This window comes from Larus michahellis, chromosome 15 (genome assembly GCF_964199755.1).
Source record: "Larus michahellis chromosome 15, bLarMic1.1, whole genome shotgun sequence".
Lineage (NCBI taxonomy): Eukaryota > Metazoa > Chordata > Aves > Charadriiformes > Laridae > Larus > Larus michahellis.
In genome coordinates, this window is record NC_133910.1 from 5,275,478 (window position 1) to 5,295,779 (window position 20,302).

General features: G+C 50.3%; 1 protein-coding gene across 5 annotated transcripts in view; it reads right to left on the reverse strand.

Moving 5' to 3' along the window:
- The window catches only part of ASTN2 (astrotactin 2), a 377,208-nt gene that overhangs the window by 50,469 nt on the left and 306,437 nt on the right, over window positions 1–20,302 (reverse strand). Inside the window, exon 20 of one of the 5 annotated variants that reach the window (XM_074609114.1) lies at window positions 10,162–10,240. The exons of the other annotated variants lie outside the window; for them this stretch is intronic. Coding sequence (XP_074465215.1) covers window positions 10,206–10,240 — 35 coding nt within the window. The 3' untranslated portion in view covers window positions 10,162–10,205. Of the gene's footprint in view, window positions 1–10,161; window positions 10,241–20,302 lie in introns of those variants that run through there. 5 annotated transcript variants of the gene reach the window in all.

Genomic DNA, 20,302 nt, shown 5'->3' on the forward strand with positions numbered 1-20,302 from the left:
AGCTTGAAAAAATGGGAATTAGCAGAAGAATTACACAGCAGGTAAGGAACTGAGTAACGGACAAATGAAAACAGGCTACGCTGAGAAGAGAGTGATGGGAACTGAGTTATAACTACCAGAGTTCCTCAATGATCAGGCTCGTAATCAATCTTATTTCTCACTGGAAATACAGCAATGATTTTAGCACCGATGAAGTGGAATGCATCATCGGTGCACAGGAGATCAGAGGATCAGTCAAAAGAAATAAGAATCATAGAATTGTTAGGGTTGGAAGGGACCTTAAAGATCACCTAGTTCCAACCCCCCTGCCATGGGCAGGGCCACCTCCCAGTAGATCAGGTTGCTCAGAGCCCCAGCCAGCCTGGCCTAAAAACTTCCAGGGATGGGGCTTCCACCACCTCTCTGGGCAACCTGGGTCAGTGTCTCACCACCCTCATGGTGAAGAACTTCTTCCTAATTAAATTAAAAGATCTTCAGGGCTATAGTAATACAAGTGGAATCAATTTTCATATTTAAAAATGCAAATTAACTTCAAGATGGACATTAAAATAGTTATTTTGTTAGCAGGAACCTCTAACCTGATAACCTTGTTAGCACATAGAAAAAGGAGGAAGAGAAATGCCTGGATGCACTACCTGATCACAGAGCAACCACATGTTGCTGCTGGATGAGAACTGGGGAAAAGGAAAGGAAATTTTTGGATCAGCTTAGAAAGGGCCTTCCAGTGGAAAGAGGGAGGAATCAAATCCTTTGAAAGCAAAAGGCTGAAGGTGGTGGCCTACGACCTGCCGCACTGCCAGGGAATCACAGAAAGTCTCCAGTCCAACCTCTTCAAATCGGGGCCAACTTGGAAAGCCAGGCCATGGTTACTTGGGGCTTTATCCAGTTGAATTTTGAAAATCTACAGGGACTCCTCCAAGAGCCTCCTAGCTGGTGTACAAATAATTACTGCATGGTAGGAGAAATCCTACTGGACTGTGGTGTCCAGAAGGAAGGACTTGGATGGAGGTATTTAAAAGATGTGTAGACGTGGCACTTAGGGACATAGTTGAGCGGTGGACTGGGCAGCGTTAGGTTTACGGTTGGACTCCATGTTCTTAAGGGTCTTTTCCAACCTAAATGGTTCTACGATTCTATTCCTGCAGGGCTTCACAGCCCCAGCATGCTGGCTCCCCAGACTGGTGCAGGAGGTACACCACTGTGAGCGTGGCCCCTGTTGCCCTCCACTGGATAGAAGGAGAATGTCACACTGCTGTGTCACGTCTGGGGACAGCACATCCTAAAAGCATCTCCTCTTTCAGCAGGGGTAATAGTCTGTGCTCTGGGAATAGAGCTGAACTCTGGCTCTGTTTTTCCTCCGGCTGTCTCGTGTAGCAACAGCTGGGGGACATAGGTTTGCTCAAACCACAGCCAGACGATTGGAAATAAAAACGATATTCATATATTAATTAACATCTGGTTACTCGTCTAATTACATGATACAATGTGCATGAGTTTTTTGTTCCCTTCATATTTTATGCATTGAATGAAAACTAAACAAATGTTGCAAAAGCAACACTGCAAAAGCAAAAAAACAAACACTACCCAAGTTTGTACTTATAACACTTACTGACACATCAGCTTAATTAACATGTAAAGGAGGACATGACTGAACCATGACGATGAAGACGGTGGTGACACTGAACTGGAATTAACATCCAGTCTGATCCAACCTGGCCATTTTTCATTAAACTGGGCTTCCCTTTACACATATTCTTTTTTTTAAAAAAGAATAATAATTTGTTAAACTGAGCAGTTCAGGGCCTGATGTAGCAAATTATGACTTCCCCATTTTCAAAAGCCACTTTTAATGAAAACCGGCCCTAAAAATTTCAGCCGGACTGTAAAGCACCGTCCCAAAGGAAAGGAGCTGATGTCACCCTGCCTGCGCAACACATCTACACTGTCTGGTGTCTTCTGCCACACTTTGGGGATGGAAAGAAAAAACAAGGAGGGGGAAGGAAAGCCAGATTAATTAAGAAAAGTCATCACTCAGGTTGTCTGGCGGTAGCGCATTGTCCCATGCGTGTGGCCGTCCCCACGCGGCTGGCAGGGGCGGGTGGCGGGATGCCTGGTGGCCACCAGGGAGGTGTCGGGGACAGCGTGCCTCTGCCGCGGGTGGCGGGGAAAAGAAAAGCTGAAGGCTTGGCTTGGCACTTGGTTCCAGGTTACATTTGGATTTTTTGAGACAGGGGCGTTGAAAGGGGAGGCAGAGGGGAGAGCAGAGCCCCTCTTCCTGCCCCACCACCCGCGACCTGGGGGAAATAAATACCGGACTTACGCTGCCCCCCCTGAGAAATCCAAACAGGCGCTAACACGATTAAACACTTTCTCAAAGAAGGCTGCTTCATTAAAATCACAACGACAACAAAAAGACCAACCCTAGGCTCACAAATTCCGTTCTGAACTCAACAGCAAGAGTAAGAGGAGTCTTGGGGCTGGAACACCCCAGGGTTTCGGGACAGAAGCAGAGCTCCCTGTCACTTGGTGCCCAGCGCCCACCCTGCTCAGGCACCGGGCAAAAAACACTGATACTGATGGCATGGATGGAACATAAAGGAACTGCTCATCTTCTGGGTGGGCTGGTGTCCATGCTCTTACCACCACAGCAGATACGTATGGGTGCAACCAGGATATGAGCACACATATCAGATGTGAGCTCTGAAGGGTTAATATCACCAACCAGCAGCTGGTGTCACTCTCAGTTTGTTAGGAGGAACCAAAGGCAGGACAGGATTCCTCTCCTCATTGAAGTTGTCCTTCCCACCAACCATCCCAACCACACCAGCAGGTGCATCTCACTGCAGCATCTCTACGAAGGCGAGCGGGCAGGGTGATCCCCATCGACAGTGGTTTCATGGTTAGCATGCAGACTCCCATAACCCACTAGAGATGTTTCTGCATCTCTGCATGAGGTCAGACCCGTGCTCACCTACCCGAGGATGCCCATGAAAACACCTCGCCAAGCAGAGCAGGTAGCATGGCCCCAACACGTTGGCCCAGCACTTTCCATATGTTCAGCACCTACCACGCTGCCAAACTTTAACTGTTTGGGTTGAAATTTTCCACACCGGGTATCTGCCTCAGGCTGAATTTTTTTTGGAAAGTTTCAGATAAAACAAGTCCAGCCAATTCCAACAAGGCAGCTCGGGAAAAAACGGTTTTCCTCAAGTTAAAAAAAAAAAAAAAAAAAGTCAAAAAAACAAACTAACTTACAACTTTTGTTGTGAAGCCCCAGTGTTCAGAGCAGGCACTTGGCATTTGGCAGACAGGGTGGTCAATGCGTTAACAACACGGCTTTGTCGTTAGAAATTTCATTCAAATTGGCAGCGCTGCAAGGCCAGCAGTTTGCATTCACTCCACAGAGAGGTCCTTTGGCTTCTCCTAAGTTCCCTGAGATGCTCCAGCCCCTCACAGCTCCTGCACTGGACCACACCACGCACACATCCCTCCCGAAGGCTGGGTGAGCGTGCCCCAGCCGAAAGGCAACCCACAGCTCCATCACTACTTATTGAGGGACAGAAGAACATTGCTTAACGCTTCCCAGCTGCCTGGTGCCTGCTGCAGCCCAGGGGAGAGGCAAGGCAGGCGTTCAGCACAAACGCAATGGTAATGCGGAAAGGGCAGACGCCGTGCAGGGGCTGCTGCTGATGCTCTGCTGGGAGCTGCAAAGGGCTCTGCAAGACCATCGCAGAGAGATCTCATCGCGTGGAGAAATGCCTGAACAAAAGGGCTGCGCCCATCTCCTGCTGAAACAGACCCCGGAACATCAGTGACTTCCGTGGGGCAGGATTCAGCTCTTACAAAGGATAAACAGATAGAATAGACTCATAGAATATGTTGGGTTGGAAGGGACCTCTAAAGGCCATCTAGTCCAACCCCCCTGCAGTCAGCAGGGACATCTTCAACTAGATCAGGTTGCTCAGAGCCTCATCCAGCCTGGCCTTGGATGTCTCCAGGGATGGGGCCTCCACCCCCTCTCTGGGCAACCTGGGCCAGTGTCTCACCACCCTCAGTGTAAAGAACTTCTTCCTCATGTCTCATCTAAACCTGCCCTGCTCTAGTTTAAACCATTGCCCCTCGTCCTGTCACTACATGCCCTTGCAAACAGCCCCCCCCAGCTTTCTTGTAGGCCCCCTTCAGGGACTGAAATAAGGACCTATTCTGCATGAACAGGCCTCATTGCTTTGCTTGTTTTAGTGCACTGGCACTTCTCTTCTGTTAATTTTTTTAATTGCAAGTGGTAACAATAATCACATGCTGCCTGCTCAGCAGGTGACCCCACCGGCGTGGTGTGGAAGCAGAACGCAGGGCTGCAACATAAATCGCTTTGGCTGGGATTTATCTCCCTTTAGCTCTCTCCAAACCAGGCATCTAGTCAGGTTCTTCCTGTAGTCAACAGAAAAGGAAGGGTATCTCCTGATCGTGATTCCTCACACCCAGACAACGTTAAGGAAGACATGCAAAAGGCATTTCCCATAGAGGAAACCTGTGCAGCTCCACTGACCACTGCGGGGGCCTGACCGTGCAGGTTAAGCAGATGACATTAATGAGGATGTGTCCAGGGCTAAGGATACAGCTAAACTGTCATGGAAACCACCGGTCTCATAGCCAGACTCTTCTAACGTACACACCGTCAAGGAAGCCCAACTGAAATGTGGATGCAGGCCAAGCTGCAGGAAGGATGAGCTGCACAACACGTCACCCCACAGGTCCACATTTCTACCCACGTAGTCTCACTACTCCAATCAAAATCACAGCCAACACAACCCATCAACACATCTCCCACAGAGCCACGTGGACATTGGGACATGGAGCTTGTACCCACAGGCTAAGAGCCCATCACCCTGGACAATGGGCACCAACTAGGCTGGAAAGTCTAGGCAACTAGAATGGCCAAGCCAACCCTTATCTCCAGGGTTGTGTGCTTCAAATCCGCCTTCCCAAAACGGGAATAACAAGAGTTCCCTGCCCCAGAGGTGGTTGATGAGAAACAAATTCCCAAGACATTATAAAATACTGACGGAACAACATCTCAGGTAGAGCAAAAAGTTAGACCTTCATCTGCAAGAGTATCCCACTTCCCTCACTCAAATTCTTAACACCATCTAGCACCCAGTGGGGCTTCCATCTCACCCCCTCAGTTGGATGGTGACACTAGGTAACTAAGAACTTGTTCTGTATCTCTCCCTGTTCCGTGGTTCAAAAGATGACTCCAGTCTTCAGGACTACTGCCCTCTGATCCTTCACCAGCATCGGGAAATACGCCAGGAGGAAGGAAGAGAAAGAAACCCAGAGGAGATGACTGTCATGTGAAAACCCAGCGTGAATGGCGCAACCGGTTGCGTGTCAGGGGGCTTGGGAAGGGGTGGTGGGAGCTGGCAGGGTGGGCAGTTGCTCAAAGGAAACCACAGAGGACTGACCAAGCACTTGAAAGATTCCACGCATACCTCCCAGATATGCTGGCGAGGTTACAAAATCCCTGCCCGGCACTTGGGGTGGCGGCTTGCACTTGGAAAAAAAAAAAAAAAAAAAAAAGGGGGAAAAGAAGAAAAGACAAGAAAAACACAAAACCCCAAACAACCATTCATGGGACACACAGAGGGCTGCAAGTGCTCTGCTTTAACGAGACGCCGCAGGCATCGCTGCCTTGGAATTTGGGCTATGCTTGCGGTCCGCGAGGCGACTCGCAAAAGCCTTTGGTCACATTAAGCAACATTACATGATAATGCTGCAGCACTTTCAGGCTGAGGGAGAAGGAAAACAAAACAGATGACTCTGGATGGAAAGGCATTGCTGTAAACCTGGGAGGGAGAAGAACATTCCTTCGGATACTTTTTTTGGCTGGTTGTGTCCTCCCCTCCCACCTCCCACCTCTCTCTCCCTTTTCCCCCTCCTCCTCTTGGAGAATTGGTGACAGAAAGTTTTTTTTTTACTAATATTTCCATGTTAAACAGAAAGGAAGAGTGTGAAAGGCCATGCAGAGTGGTGGCAGCTAGACACTGGAATCTGCAACTGAAGGGTGGAGTTGGAGCACTGGAGAGGTGCCGGTTATTTATAGGGTATGAGAGAACACAAAAAATGTCTGGCCCCTTTAAGGCCCCTTAATCCAAACAACCAATGGAAAGAAAAAAAAAAAAAAGTAAAAAAGAGGGAAGGAAAAAAAAAAAAAAAAAAAAAAAAAAGAAGAGAAACGGCATCTCTGCACCAGACTGCAAAGTGTGAAGGAAGATGGGACGATGGCCTGGCGTGGTCCTGCCCCATCCCTCCAGCCAGACCTGCACCCCGTGGCCTCATCCCGCCAGGGCGGTGGGACCGGCGTCGGGGCGAGGAGCCCCACGTTCCCCCGGCAGCCCCCAGACGCAGCTGCCTCCAGGGTGGGACGTGGCAGCTGCTTAAACCATGATACAGCAGCGCTGGACGGGAAGTGGAGATGAACGGCGCGTTCAAGAGAAATCAGAAGTGAGAAGCTGAGAGCGTCAGGAATACGGGCTGGAAATTCCCTTTCTTAGGTCGGCATTCGTGGAGCAACCAGAGATCTTTGCGCTCCGATCCAAGAAGAGTCTGTGAGATGCAGCCGTTCAGCGTCCTCACTCATTTGGGGATACACAAATTGGAGGATCACCTTTAAGGCTTTCTCACGGCCGGGTATTTCAGTGCGGATGGGGATGCTCTGGGAAGGCTCTTGCTGTTCGGACCCTCCTTACAGCTGGTTTAAGCATTGTTATTCGGCTTTAGGCCTGGAAGACCATTGCATCCACTCATTTCCTAGGATTCCTGATAGATTTTAGGCTAGTTGAGTAACGTCTTTCCTCTACAAGATATCCTTCCTAAAGAGGAGTGAGAGGGGACTGCATTGCAAAGTGGCACCATGCAAACCACAGCAGTTTTGTGCTCTAAGTAAAACTCCTTTTTCCTTCTTTCCAAAATAAATGCATGAGGTTATGCTTATCTTTTCTAAGCAGACATAAGGGAATTGAGAAGAGGTCCTGGAGGACACTCAGCACTTGGGTGATTTAGCGTACAACAAAGTGGATAAGTCATCAGCTTCAACAAATATACACCTGGAACCACGGAAACTGAAGACAGACAATTCTGTGGATAGAAAGGGGTCAGTAAAGAGATTCGAGAGCTCGAGCGGATGACAGTGACACTAAATCCTCAGGTCTTTTCACAAGCCCTGCTCTTATTCCCTAGGATCATGTTGAACCCATGAGCCTTCACTAATAGGTTTCATTCTCCTCTGCCAGTATCAAATAACAAATGTCAGATCTCATATGGGAACCACTAACAACATAAAAATAAGATTTATATGGAAAGATGAAGTTCAAAAGAACACTTACAAAACCCAGAAAGGTTTTGTTTGTACGCAAGCACACACAAATAAAATCAAAGTCAAAACAGTGCTGTTCAGGATTGCGATCACCATCACCCGTGACCTTCTCCCACCATCCCTGCGATTTTGAATGCTGGGCACTGGCTACAAATTAATGTGCTGAAACTGAGGAAAATGCTTCCCTGATGTCTAAATAAGAAAAGGCTAAACATGCATTAGGTAATCCCAAACTTCATTTGACCGCTTCTAGTTCGCGCAGACCACATGCTGATACTCACTCTAGCTCTCCTTTCATCTGAAGCTCCAGAGCTCCAGATCTGCTCCCTACCTCCCAACCTCACGAGAAGGACGACGGCATTATAACGTCGAAATCCTTAGCTGCCAGTTGGTGACACTGGTTTAGTTTTTCTAACGACCACAGAAATTCCAAAAGCATCGCAGATCTGGAAAAAATGGAGGCATGGAGAGGTGAAGAGACTTGGTCATGGCAGGGAGAGGCAAATCCTCAAAAGGTGTAAATCATTACTGCTCTTCTGATGTCAACACTCCGGGGAGGCTGGACCGGCATCAAGGGGAGCAGCGAGGAAGAGGAGGGCTGAGCCTCTTCCTGCTTGTCACAACATGATTCCAGGGAACTTGGACCTCGGTTCTCCTCCTGCTCTGGACTTCAGCCACCAGCCCATCCTGCTCAGAGAATCTGTCAGCACACCTCAACCCTCGAAAACTGGGGCTTGAGCCAAGGCCCTCAAAAGGGAGCAAAGGAAGGATGGGAGACGGAGTCCAAAAGCATCTTTCCGCCCTAAAGGTGAGCCCTTTGGAAGAGGCTGGAGTCCCACTCGCCCCGCCTGGGGACGGCCTGCCAGTGGCTGTCTGATATGTGGAGTGAATAAAAACGTTACCCCCACGCGATGATGTTCCAGCACCTTTCAGCACCAACTTGTCTTTTCCTTTATCTTTTTTTGTTTTAAACACAGGCTCTTGGGAAAGCAACTTAGCAGACCAAGCTGCAAAGCAGAGACAGAATAGAATTGTCTTTTTTTTTGGCTTCCAATACAAGAATGCAAAGCATTGTCTCTCTGGGAGGAGAATTAAGTATGGGCAAGTGTTTTGGCAAGAGAGCCACAGAGGAGAATGGAAGGCGAGGATGAGGCGGGGGAAGAGGAGGGGAGGGAGAGCTGGGGGTCAGATGGATGGTTTGGTCTTTTAGAAATCTTGGATGGGGAAGAGGCACACAGATGGCTTTGTGTTTTAAAATGACTCTAATAAATCAACTCCCCAATCATAATCAAAAATGCCCTTGTCTCTCTTTTTCCCCCCTCATCCATGGATCACAGCTGAGCAGCGAGGCTGGAGCGTGCGTCTGGCGAGGGAATGGCAAGCCCTGGAGACAAAGCCAGGCTGCGGTGGAGGAGCGAGGGGACGCGTGCGAGCGAGCGTGCAAACCTGCGTGCCTCTGCGGGCTCGTGTGAGCGCAGCTGGGCGTGGGAGCCATCACAAGCCCTCCCTACGTCAGCGTGCAGGCGAACGAATGACATGAGCAGGGGAAGGGACGAGCAAGGGGGGCTTGGCAATTTTCAGGGCAAGGGTGGGCACGTCCCCGCAGGAGACTGGACCATTTCTAAGCAGGAACGTGCCCATACGTGTAGGAAGAAGGTCCGAGTGGGAGACCGAGCCTGCAGCTATCTGCAGAGATTGGCGCCATCCCCATGGCGGGGGAAGGAGTGGGAAAAGGCAGGGTCTTGTCTCTCCCAGGCGGGAGCAGACGTGCTGGGGAGGAATGCTGCGTCCCCGTTCCAGTGCTCGGTCTTGGCTGCGAGGAAGGTGCAGCTTCTCCTCCTCCAGCAAGAGTCACTGGGCCTGCACCGCAGGGGGAGCAGAGGCTCTCGCTGTCCGGGTTTTCCATTTGGAGCTCCACGTGGCACGAAATCCCATCGGTTTCCTTGCCAGAGGGAGCCAGGTGGAGAGAACAATAAAAAGCAGAAGGCGCGGGGCGGGGCGGGATGGTCCAGAGCGGATGCAGAGGATGGAATTAATCAGCTGTCCGGGAGGAATATTAGAGCTCTTCGGCTTGTCGTCAACGCCTTCTCCTCCTTCCCAAAGACAGACACAATGAGAGACCAAGGAACATTTCCTATTGTTACAGGGGATTTGTCCACAAGGTCCAGCCCCATGTGGAAGTCATTACCGGCTGGGAGTGGTAGGTATCTCGCACAGAACATGCAGCTCGATGGGATGGGGGAGGGCAACAGGGAAAAAGTTGAGAGACCAGAGATGCTGTGTCCCTGTCTAATTGATTTAGGTATCCCAAGGGAGACTGTCACCATAGCAGCCTGGCTCCCAGTCCAGAGATCGCTATGGGCTGAGGTACGAAGTGTTTTGCTTAATATCACCCCTTGGACTGAGCCAAAGTCCTGAGTGCTCCTGCGAGAAGCCATCAAGGGTAGCTCAGCGCCAACAGGAATGGATTATGAATTTCACTGCTGCTACCGAACGGGGAAGGGAGGGACAGTTACGTCAAAGTTTTCTTTTCCCTGCCTCCCACCCTCCCTAGACAGAAAACCAAAGAGTGGCTGCAGCAACAGCTGTAGGAAGCACGAGGTGAAGAGCTGACCACTGCCCACCTGCAAGTCCTCCTGCTCCAGCAGAACTTGGCCTTCAGGATCATCCATGGAAGAACGTAATTATCCGTGCGTGAGAGCCCAGGACTGAGTGATCAGAGAGAGTCAACACCTCCGGGCTCCCGGGGGAAGGCAGACACATGTTACATCTAAGCTCAGTCGTTTCACGCTAAATCATACTTAAGTCAGCAGCATCTCCAGAAGTGGTGATGTCAACGTCCCCAGGACAGCCGGAGGAAAGGGGCACCTCAGAAATCAATGGGAAATCAACATCTCAACTCACTTGCTGCCATTTCTCGGTCTCCCTGCTCCTAACCTGTTGGGTACTGAATAGGATTGAGTCAAATAGATGTTGCTGTACGTAAAACACAGTCCTATGTATGACAAAGCCGCCCTCCCCAGGCCCCCAAGTTCACTCATGACTTCCCCAGCCATGAAGGAGCCCATAGAAACAACGTCACTCATGCTGGCTGGGTGTGGTGGTGTGCTCCCCCCTTTTTCCACCCCCGGCTGCTGCTCAAGCCATGGCCATCAGCGGGAGTTGTTATGAGTCGCACTTGAACTGTGGGAGATGGCTGGCAACACAGACAAAACACTGTCTGGAGTGGGAACCTGGGTATCTTGTTCCCATGAGAATATGACTATAGGTCAATTATCTTACTCCATAAATAGTGGACAGCCCAAGAGCCCTTTGAGCTCTCCTGCACGGCAGTGGGCTGCATGACAGGATCTCCCCTTGAGTGGGGACGCTCACTTAAGGTTCTTCTCCTTGAGGCTGAGAGATTCCCTGCCGCAACAGATTCTCAGTAAGCGACTAATAGCATGCTAAACTTTGAAATCTTAGCTAAGGGATCTAAGGATTGATTGCGCATATATAATCCTTTAGACATAAACCGTTGCCCAAGTCTGGGACTAGGATTGGATCCAGCCGCACCCAGACTCCTCTCTGAGAAGGAGTTCAGAAGGCCAGGGGGTCCTTTCTGAACCTCGTGACTCAACGGGAGGGTCTCCCTGAGAGCTTGTCTGACCCTGGCCTCTATGCAGTAAATAATCAAGTGTACCCTGGCATCGAATCTCGTAAAACACTGTCGCATTCACTACTAACTTTGTTAAATCACCATTTTATGTTAATAAACATTTCACTACTCTCTTACAAGTGAAGTTATTCACTCCGCCCGTGACACTGGGGTAAAAAATAATCATATGAAGCCTGGTTTGGCCGTTTGGTCTGATAGAAACCACATAATGCATTGCAAAGAGAAGCAAAAGTACTAGGGTCCAGGGGAACAAGCGATAGTCAATAGGCAGCTCAACATTACCTGGTCAGCAGAGCTGTTATGGGAAGTGTGCCCAGAGGACACCTTTCAGGCTGTGCGCTAAATGCCACGTGCCGCTGTTGGCATCTCTAATGTTCCTCCCAGGGATCTCAAGCCACATTGAACGAGCAGCCTTTAGGCTCCCAGGAAGAGGAGGTACCACTTTTACCTGGATGACACTGGAGCAGTCACACAGCTCCATTAAATCCTTGCCTCTCTTGAATCAGGCTCTCCAAAAACACTCAACATGTAAGTACACAAGTGGTGAGCGACACCAACACTGCAGGTTGTCTAACCATACCCTAACCAGTTGCCTTCCACCTAGCAGGGTTTCACTTTCACACAGTTGACTTTTGTCAAGTTTCTACCACTGGCTGGGGCTATGGCCTGGACAGAGCTGATCTGCAGGCTGCACCTGGGTAGGAAGAGGTGTCCATCTCCAGAAGACACAAACCCCAATTGCCTTCACAAAACTGTTAACACCTAGGAGCAAAAGATTTGAGAAAGTAGAGCAGGCACATAGTCAAGGGGACTATGGGGACATAGTCAATGGCACAAGCAGTGTCTTCCAGGGTTTTCAGAAACTCCAAAATATCAGCCACAACTACCACGCTTGTAGACGGGCACACGCAACTGTCTCAGACCACGTGTCCCCTGACGGCACTGGGGGAGCAGGAGACCACTGCTGTGGGGTTAGACCAGGAGAAACAAGGACTCTCAGCCAGCCTGATGTGTTGTAGAACATCTAGGACAACTACCCCCCCAAAGCCTCTTTTGCACCACAGATGAAGCAGATTTCTTCAAACTTCGCCCTTACTGCATGGCCCTCCTGCTCCAGCCCAATCCCACCGTGCCGAATTTCTTGCCTGCATCAAGTTTGGTGCACACAGGAGCCCTGGAAAAACCAAGTACAGAGCTACAACGCTGTGCTACTCTTCTTTTAAAAGTAAAACAAAACAAAATAAAAATACTCATTGTTCTTCCGTGGAAATCATCACCAGGAAGCTCAGCGTGCTCGGCTCATTTATCTCCAAGGAATTTCTTCTCAATTGAGCAGGATGTCCCTCCCCACAAGACAGCAAACTGTTGAGTACTTTTACCGGCATGAACACGGCGCCTTTTTCTTGTAAAGTCCTACTCATTTTTACCAACATTTATGCATCATAACACGTAGCCCTGATCCTACAAAATCTCGACACGGGCAGAGCTTTGTGTACACCTGAGATCTCCCCGGCTTCATCGAGCTATTCACTGGCAGCTCGCTGAAGAGGTTGAAGCTGTACTTATGTTTTATGTACGTGGAAAAATTATTATGTAGCAATAGGGTTCAAACAGGAGTCCCCAGATTCATCAGATGTTTGACTCACTGGGCACATGCAGTCTAAAATGGAAACAGGGGATGGGAAACATAATAAAATGGAATAAAAATGTCTTTAAATATTTCAAGTTATTGAAAAAAATCTCTCTCTTTGTAAGTTCTCTAACTTTTGGAATCATGAACACGTATTCTCACGAAGTTAGACTTAGAAGTAGCTCATACTTAATTTAAAATTGCATTGTTCCAATTATACCTACAAAATAGACACAACATATACATGTATAAAACACATTATTACACTATATAAAACATATATTTACATTATTTAAATTAAATTTAAAATTAAAATCATACTGAAACTAAATGTATTTGTTTGCCATATGTCTTTGGAGGCCATGCTACCCTGTAATACCAAAGAATACAATAATAAAAGCTAGATATTTAAGTCATGTAGCTCTTTTCTCTTTATACCTTTTTTTTTTCTCTTTTTGAACATCAAGTGAATTTTTAGGCAATCTTTTTAACATCGTGTACATACTCTCCACTGCGGTACTGAAGGTGGTGCGAGTACGGACGCGCAGCAGCGATGCCACGAGGGCTCGGCTGGACGAAGCGACCCCAGCGCTGCCTCGCCGGCATCGGCAGCATCCGCTACGACAGCTATGAGGCAACGGCCACCGCGGGGAAGGACAGACACCCAGTCCCCAGGGTCACCAGCCCACGATGCGGTGGCTGCCCAGGGCTCCTCTTCACAGGGACGCTGCTCGACGCAGCCCATTGGCAGCACCACCTCTCTCCCACCCCCCCCCCCCCCCCCACATCCCGAGCTCTCCTTCCCCTTCCCTCTCTCTCTCTTTCACTCTCCCACCACAGCTGGTTAAAATTACGCTGGAATTTTGTTTTTCTGTCAAGTGAATTTGGACCTGGTAAATCCCTCCCAGCCATTCCAGTGGCCTCCCAGCGAACATCGGGGCTGCATGTAACGCACATGATTTAAGAAAGGTGCTGCTGGAGCTATTTCCCAGCACGTTCATGACACAGGGTTGAGGGCAGCCAAGAGGGGCTCCTGCGGCTCGCAGACACCCAGGATTTCCACATGAGGGATGGGTGGGGGAAGGAGGAGAGGTTGGAAGGCATGACATGTCAGCTGAAGCAGCTCACCTTGCAGGGACGATGCAAAAAACAACCAAACCCAAAACAAAAACATCCTGAGCTTGGAGGAAGCCCAGCCCTTTTTGTCTTGAGAGCCCACAGGAGCAAACATGAACACCCTACAGTGAGCCAAGCCAACGGGGAGCTGTGGTACACAAGGAGAAGGACACGTTCTTGGCTGACCTGGGGAAGCTAAGGGCTCGCAAAAACATGTAGTAATAAATCAAGGCTATTTGTGGACATAGGGGCACTCGTGCACCTGCACACGTGGGCTCATGCCCGGCACGCTGCGATGGGTTCCCGGTTTGTGCCCAGGGGGCCGCCAGCCCTCGGTGGTGTTTGACCCACCTCTGCCTGGAGCTGGCAGAGCACAGCGCAAGCGAGCTCGGTGTGCGTGGGGCGGCGGGTGGCGGGACCCGGCCAGGGGACGTGCCTGAGCCCAAGAGCCTCCACCACCCACCTCTGCTGCTTCCGTGGGGGATGCAGAGGGTCCCAAAAGTGGTGCCCTCTCAAGGAAAGGCTTGGGCCACCCACAATGAAGGACAACATCTCCCGAGAGACCTGGCTACAGTTACGAGCAGGACTTGTTAGGAACACTAAGTCAAAACCAGTTGGCCAGCAAAAAAGTCCTTCTGGTTAAAACTAACAGGTTTAGAAATGTGCGTACAGGTCAAAGAAATTTTGCGCTGGGGGAAACAAAGCAAAAACAATCCCTTTGATAGCCCTGAAACTGCCCCATTACAACATTTTTGGAAGGGAAAACTGCAATTTTAGCTTTCAAAGTGACTTTTTTTTAAAGACAATCAGCAAGGGTTAAAAATATTAAGTTTTTAAAAGGTCAGGAAAAGGAAAAAACTTTTCGCTTTCACACAACAAAGCCTCCAAATTAACCCTGAGCGGGTTTTAAGAGGGGGCAGGGAGGGGAGGTAGGGGGCTGTAAAGGGGAGATTTTATTTAATGGAATTTTTCAATTGATTATAGGAGGGAAAGAAGGGGAACTTTTCCTTTTGGTCGTAATTAAATACATGCATATTGTGTATATACATACATGTATATATGCATACACACCTCTCTCTCCCTTCAGACCGAATATCCAGGCCCTCCCCAGGTTTAATTAATACCTGTTTGTGCTGGGCATGTAGACAGGATCCCTGTCCTGGGCAATTCCCAATCCCAAAAGAGCAAACGAAAGGGTGAATTAGGATCCAAGGGGCAAAGCAACAGCTTAAACTCCCCCAACGGGTCAGCGGCAAACCTGCACCCAGAATCCAAGGAGCTTTGGGTATCACTCACCGCATTCCGGACTTGGCCACGTCCGTGAAGGAAAAGCTATTTATAAGGTGATGACTGAACAGTCGAAGAGCCGGGTACATGGGCTGGGCTGGATGTGAGCACGAAAGAGAGGAGAGATTGTGCGTGCCCACGTGCGTGCCCATCGGCACGTCCATGCCCACCTCCTGGATGGGGTAAGCGGCCGGCACTGACATTACCCAGAGGAGGTGTAAAGAAAAGAAAGAAAATCAAAGGCCGACTCTTGGTACTAGTCCATATTTCTCCCCCGCCCCAATCACGGCAATGAAAATGGTAAATTAACTTTAAGGCATTTTTTTTCTCCCCCCTCTTAGTCCGGTGTAAGCTTCAGATGATATGAGAATTTTTTACATATAATCTAGATGTATGGCTTTTTTGTTTTTCAGTTAAATGCTGGGTTATGAAAGAAAAGGAAGTCATGTTTTTGGTCATAAACAGAAAGCACGCAAACAGAAAATCATTTCGGTATTAATTTTGCAAACCTGATGCCTGCACTTTTATATGTATATAAATATATATACACACGCACAACAAAGAGAGAGAACTAAACCCCGTGCTTATACATCATGTTTATACACTCTATCTATGTGTACTTATAGAGAATCCACTTACTGACTTTTTTTGGTGTTTGAAAACATGCCAGTAAAAAGCTAAAATGTCAGTAAACACAGTGGATGTCGTCACTGTTTTCCCTTTTCAGGTTGGTTTCCCTGGTGTACAAAGGTCAGCTCCAGCTCCAGCATAAATTATTACTGCTTATTTGACTCATAATAACATATCCAAATAATAACCAACACATGCTGGATGTTTTATGGATGAATAATTCCTATCCCAAAGAACTGGCAATTTAAACGGTTTAGATGCAGCAAAACTGGGAGAAAAGTCTGGTTGCCCAGGTTGTGCAGCAAGGGGTAGAATAAATCCCGTGCTCGGGGGCAGAATAAATCCCGTGCTCTGGGCAGCTCAGAAAGTTTCCTGGACTGAACGGCCGCTGCCAGCACCTCTGCACCCAGCCCTTGCTGGACCCAAGGCAGAAGAACACCCTGGGCAGGCTCTGATGGCCAAACCTCTGCTAAAACCCAGCAAACCTTTGGATGCTCCGACTCAGCGCGGAGCCGTGGTGCTTTGGGCCAGCCGAGCGGGGGTAGAGGAGCGGCGTAAGCTCGGATGGACAGGCCAGGGTTGGGCTTTCACCCATCCCTGCTCTGCAGGACCTGCTCTGCTTGGACACGTGGCTGAGACCCCACCAGCCTCCGCGATGCCCCACGTCTCTCCTGCGCATGATGAGCGCGAGCACAAACCCGGACCATTTCTACGAGCTCATCCTCAGCCTCTGCTGGCTCCGTCCCTGACATGTAAATAATGACATACCATTTCCACGGCTTTCCAGCCTATTACGCTGCTCTTTGGACCTTGCCTCCCATCAGAACAGCAAACCTGTGTCCCTGCGTGACCCTCCTGGCGCAGCCAAAGCAAACCAACGTGCTATATTTGTTTTTCAAGCCTGGGCCAGGAACGATTCCCGTAAGGCTCAGCCTGGCTTAATGGAGCTGTGTCTGTGCTGTGCCTCTAAGCCTACACTTGGCCACGGGGCCGGAGCTGCTTTTTGGCCTGGCTGGGGCGGGATGCAGCGGTGTTTGCTGAAGGTAACTCCAACGTGAGAAGCAGCAGCTGAAAGCAACGATGGGGCAAGGTTGGGGGGAGGAATAAAAAAAAAAAAAGAAGACAGATGAGGGGAACAACGAGGAGGAGGGGCAGGTGGAGGGTGCTCCCAACCTTCCCAACATATCACGGCTGTTTGGAGACAAACTTGGCTGGACAGCAGGTTTGCAGCGAGAGGATGGCCATCACTGGGACCTCCTTGTCCTGCCTGCATCTTACCACCGCGCTCGCCTCCTCCAGCCTCTCACTCAACCACTGCGGCCGCCGGGATGTTTTTCTTGGAGGAGGCAGCCGCTGCGGGTGTTTCGGGGGCATATTGTGCTGCTCGGGGCTGGGGGTGCCACAGAGAGCGGTTGGGTGCTTGGGGGCTGGTGCCATGACCTGCAGCCCCAGTGCTTCATCCCTCTGTGTCACCACAGCCCTCGGCTCCCTCGGGCAAATGGGGCTCTCCCCAGACTGCTGCCATGGCAAAGCCTGGTATGGCATATGCTGAAGCCATGGCAGGGCTTTGCTGTGTTTCCCTGTCAGCCCTTTCCCCACAGGTGACACTCTTGGGCCGTGGTCACCCGACCTCCTCCCAGAGGAGCATCCTCAGGACTGCACACAGCATGAAAGAAATAATTTCTGGGTCCTTCCTCATCACACATCTACCCCCAGTCAATTGCTTATTTCAATCACTCCAAAAAGCAATGAAAGAAATCTCGAAAGAAATCTCACTTTAAGATAGACAGATGAGATGCTGAGCTTTTTTTTCATCACAGCCCTGTCCTCCGTGTCTTGTGAAGCCTCTTTCCACCCTGCACGGGTACCGGCTTTACTGCCGAGCTATTTGGTCTGCAGTGCAAAAAGAGTCCCAGATATCACTGGAGCTCCACGTGCAGAGCCCCGCACACAGAGCCTCCCAATAGCAGGACACGGAGGGATTTATTTTTCCAGAAGATACCTTTTTCCAGCAGGATTTCCCCGCTGCCAGCACTCAGCAGAGGAACAAGGAGGTTTGTCAAACCAAAGGTGTTTCCAGCCAGTTCAGCGCATGGTTGTAGCCTGCATTTAGTAGGCAATGAGCTACTAGTTAGAGAGTTTCATAGCAAGTCTCAGTAATTGCATCAGTGAGGTGAACTGTCCCCCCACACCGGTGTCTGTGCAGACACCTGGGCAGAGCAAAGGAGTTGCACTGGGCTCAGCATGCAAACCCCACGCGGTTCGACTGCTGCCGGAGAGGAAAAGCTTTGGAGAGGAGGAGGAAAGCATGGCTGCTGGACCCAGAGCTTCCGCTTAGGGCTGAAACACGTCCAGAGCAAAGGAGGAGAAAAAAAGGAGAGAGATTAAATCTGCAAAGCTTGGTTTAAGAGCCAGAGCAGAAGCTGAGCTTGCTCAAAGTTTGGATGTATTCGTGCCGGGAAAAGATTCAGCTCCTTAGGAAGAGCATGGCCATGAAGTTTGGACCCAGAACTAAATTTCTTCTGAGTTTGTACTGTTTGAATTTCAGGTCTTTTGTTGGACTCAAACCCTGCTGTCCCTGTCCTGTGAGGAAGCACCCATTGCTGCTCCCAGGTGGGACCCCAGGGCAGCTGTACCCTCCGCACCCACACCACAGCCCACCCAAAACATGGAAACACAGGAGAAAGATAAGGTCCTCTCCTCCAGGACACAGGCGTGTAATCAAACAGCATCGCCCTGTGGCCAGCAATATTCTGCATTCTCCAAACAAGCAACCCCTGAGCTCAGCAAACCTCATCGAGTCTGGCTATAATGGGAATGAGACACATCTTCCTCTGAATGTCCTTCAAAAACAGCAAACAAGCTTCCCAGAAAACCGCCAAAGAAACATGTCCAATAGGCCTGGGTGCATCCCAGCCTCCATCACTGAGGAAGAAGAGGGGATGAGCACCCCGAGGCCATCTCTCGACCGCGGTGCCAAGGGCTGGTGAAGTCCCACTTGCCCGCACCACGCTGGCATGGTGGGCAGAAGTTTGAAGAGAAATTCCGGTGCCGCAGGGCTGCTGGGATCCTCCATCCCTGGGCACAGGGGGAAGAGAAAGCTAGAACTTTTAACAGTGAATTTAAACTGTTTCAACTAAAACAGAACCCCCACCCGGAGGGTATGAAACGACTCAGCTGTGCATAACGAGCTCTTTGCCGCCGGGGAGCGGGTTTCGGGCCAGCCCCGGCACATGGGATCACAAGTCAAGGTGGTAATTAGGAGCACTGAGTCAAATTCCTGACCGCGGCCACAGCCGCCCATGGCCAGCGGCTCCAAGGGGCCATGGTGCCCACAGCAGCATCTCAGAAATGCCACCTCCGGCCGAGACCTCCCCCCTGACCCCCACCAGCAAACGCGTGGGCATCTCCCACGGCCTTGCGGTAAACACAGGCCACTGGGCTCCAGATGCCGGGACGTTCTGGCATCTTTCCCCCAAGCTAAAATTATGTCTCTGCCACCTACACCCTCGCTGTCCTGCTGCCGGGACAAGCCACGGCTTGGGCTGGGGCACGGCGGGGAGACGCCGAAAGCCTGGCCGGGCAGGAGGACAGGCAGAGCCGCAATTCCACCTCAGCACTGCTTTGGGGAAAGAGGAAAAGAGAAGGCGATGGCCCCCCGTGTGCCCCTTGGGACCTGCTGACTGGAGAGAGGCAGTCACCGGTGGCCAGCGGGCACCAGGCCGTCCTGCTCGCAAGGCAAGGCAGGGTGTGGAGGGGGAATGGCAGGGCTGGGGCTGCCTGAGCGCAGAGCGACCCAGACGGGGCCCCCTCGGCTTCCCGGCCAAGGCAGGACGCAGCAGCCCAGCTGCCGGGGCTTGGCTTCTCCTCGCATGGCAGCCGGCGGGGGGAGAGCCAAGCGCAGGGGGCTGCAAACGCCCTCCCTTCCCGCCTTCGAGGGGGGGGAAATATACATATACAAAAAAAAAATAAAAATACGGAGTTAGTAATTAGAAGGTGAAATCAGGACATAAAAGCAGCAGAAAACCGTCTCAAAGGGTGCTTTTGCTTTTTAAAGGTTTCACCAAGATTTTTGCTTGTCCCCAGGGTGTCCTTTGCAAATCAGGCCTCACTGCAAAGGCTATTGGATCCGACTCTGACGTCAGCAGGGAAAAGGTCCCCAGACTCTCATTAGAAAGGGGAAGAAAAAAAAAAATAATCTATCTTTTTTCTTTTTTTTTTTTTTTTTTTCCCTTGACCAATTTAACCTTTTCAGAACAATAAACAGGCTGGTTACAGGACGAAAGCAAACAAGCGAAAGGGCTGCGGGCTCTGCATCCCGGGGACGAGGGAAGGCGTACGGGGGGCAAACGACAAGGGCTTGAGCTGGCAGCCCCCGCGCTCCCTCAGCTCAGCACAGTCCAGGCCTGGGCAGCAGCACCCTGACCACGCACCAGGTTGTTTTTAACCCTTTGTTAGTCTGGAAACAAGTTCTTTTCACTACCTGAGCCAGTGCGGGCATCAAAAAGGGGTCCTGGGGTGATGTGGGACACAGGGGACGCTGCTTTGGATGGGGAGGAGGAGCAACCAGTGGTACCCACAGGCAGCAGTGAGTTTTGTTTCTGGCTCC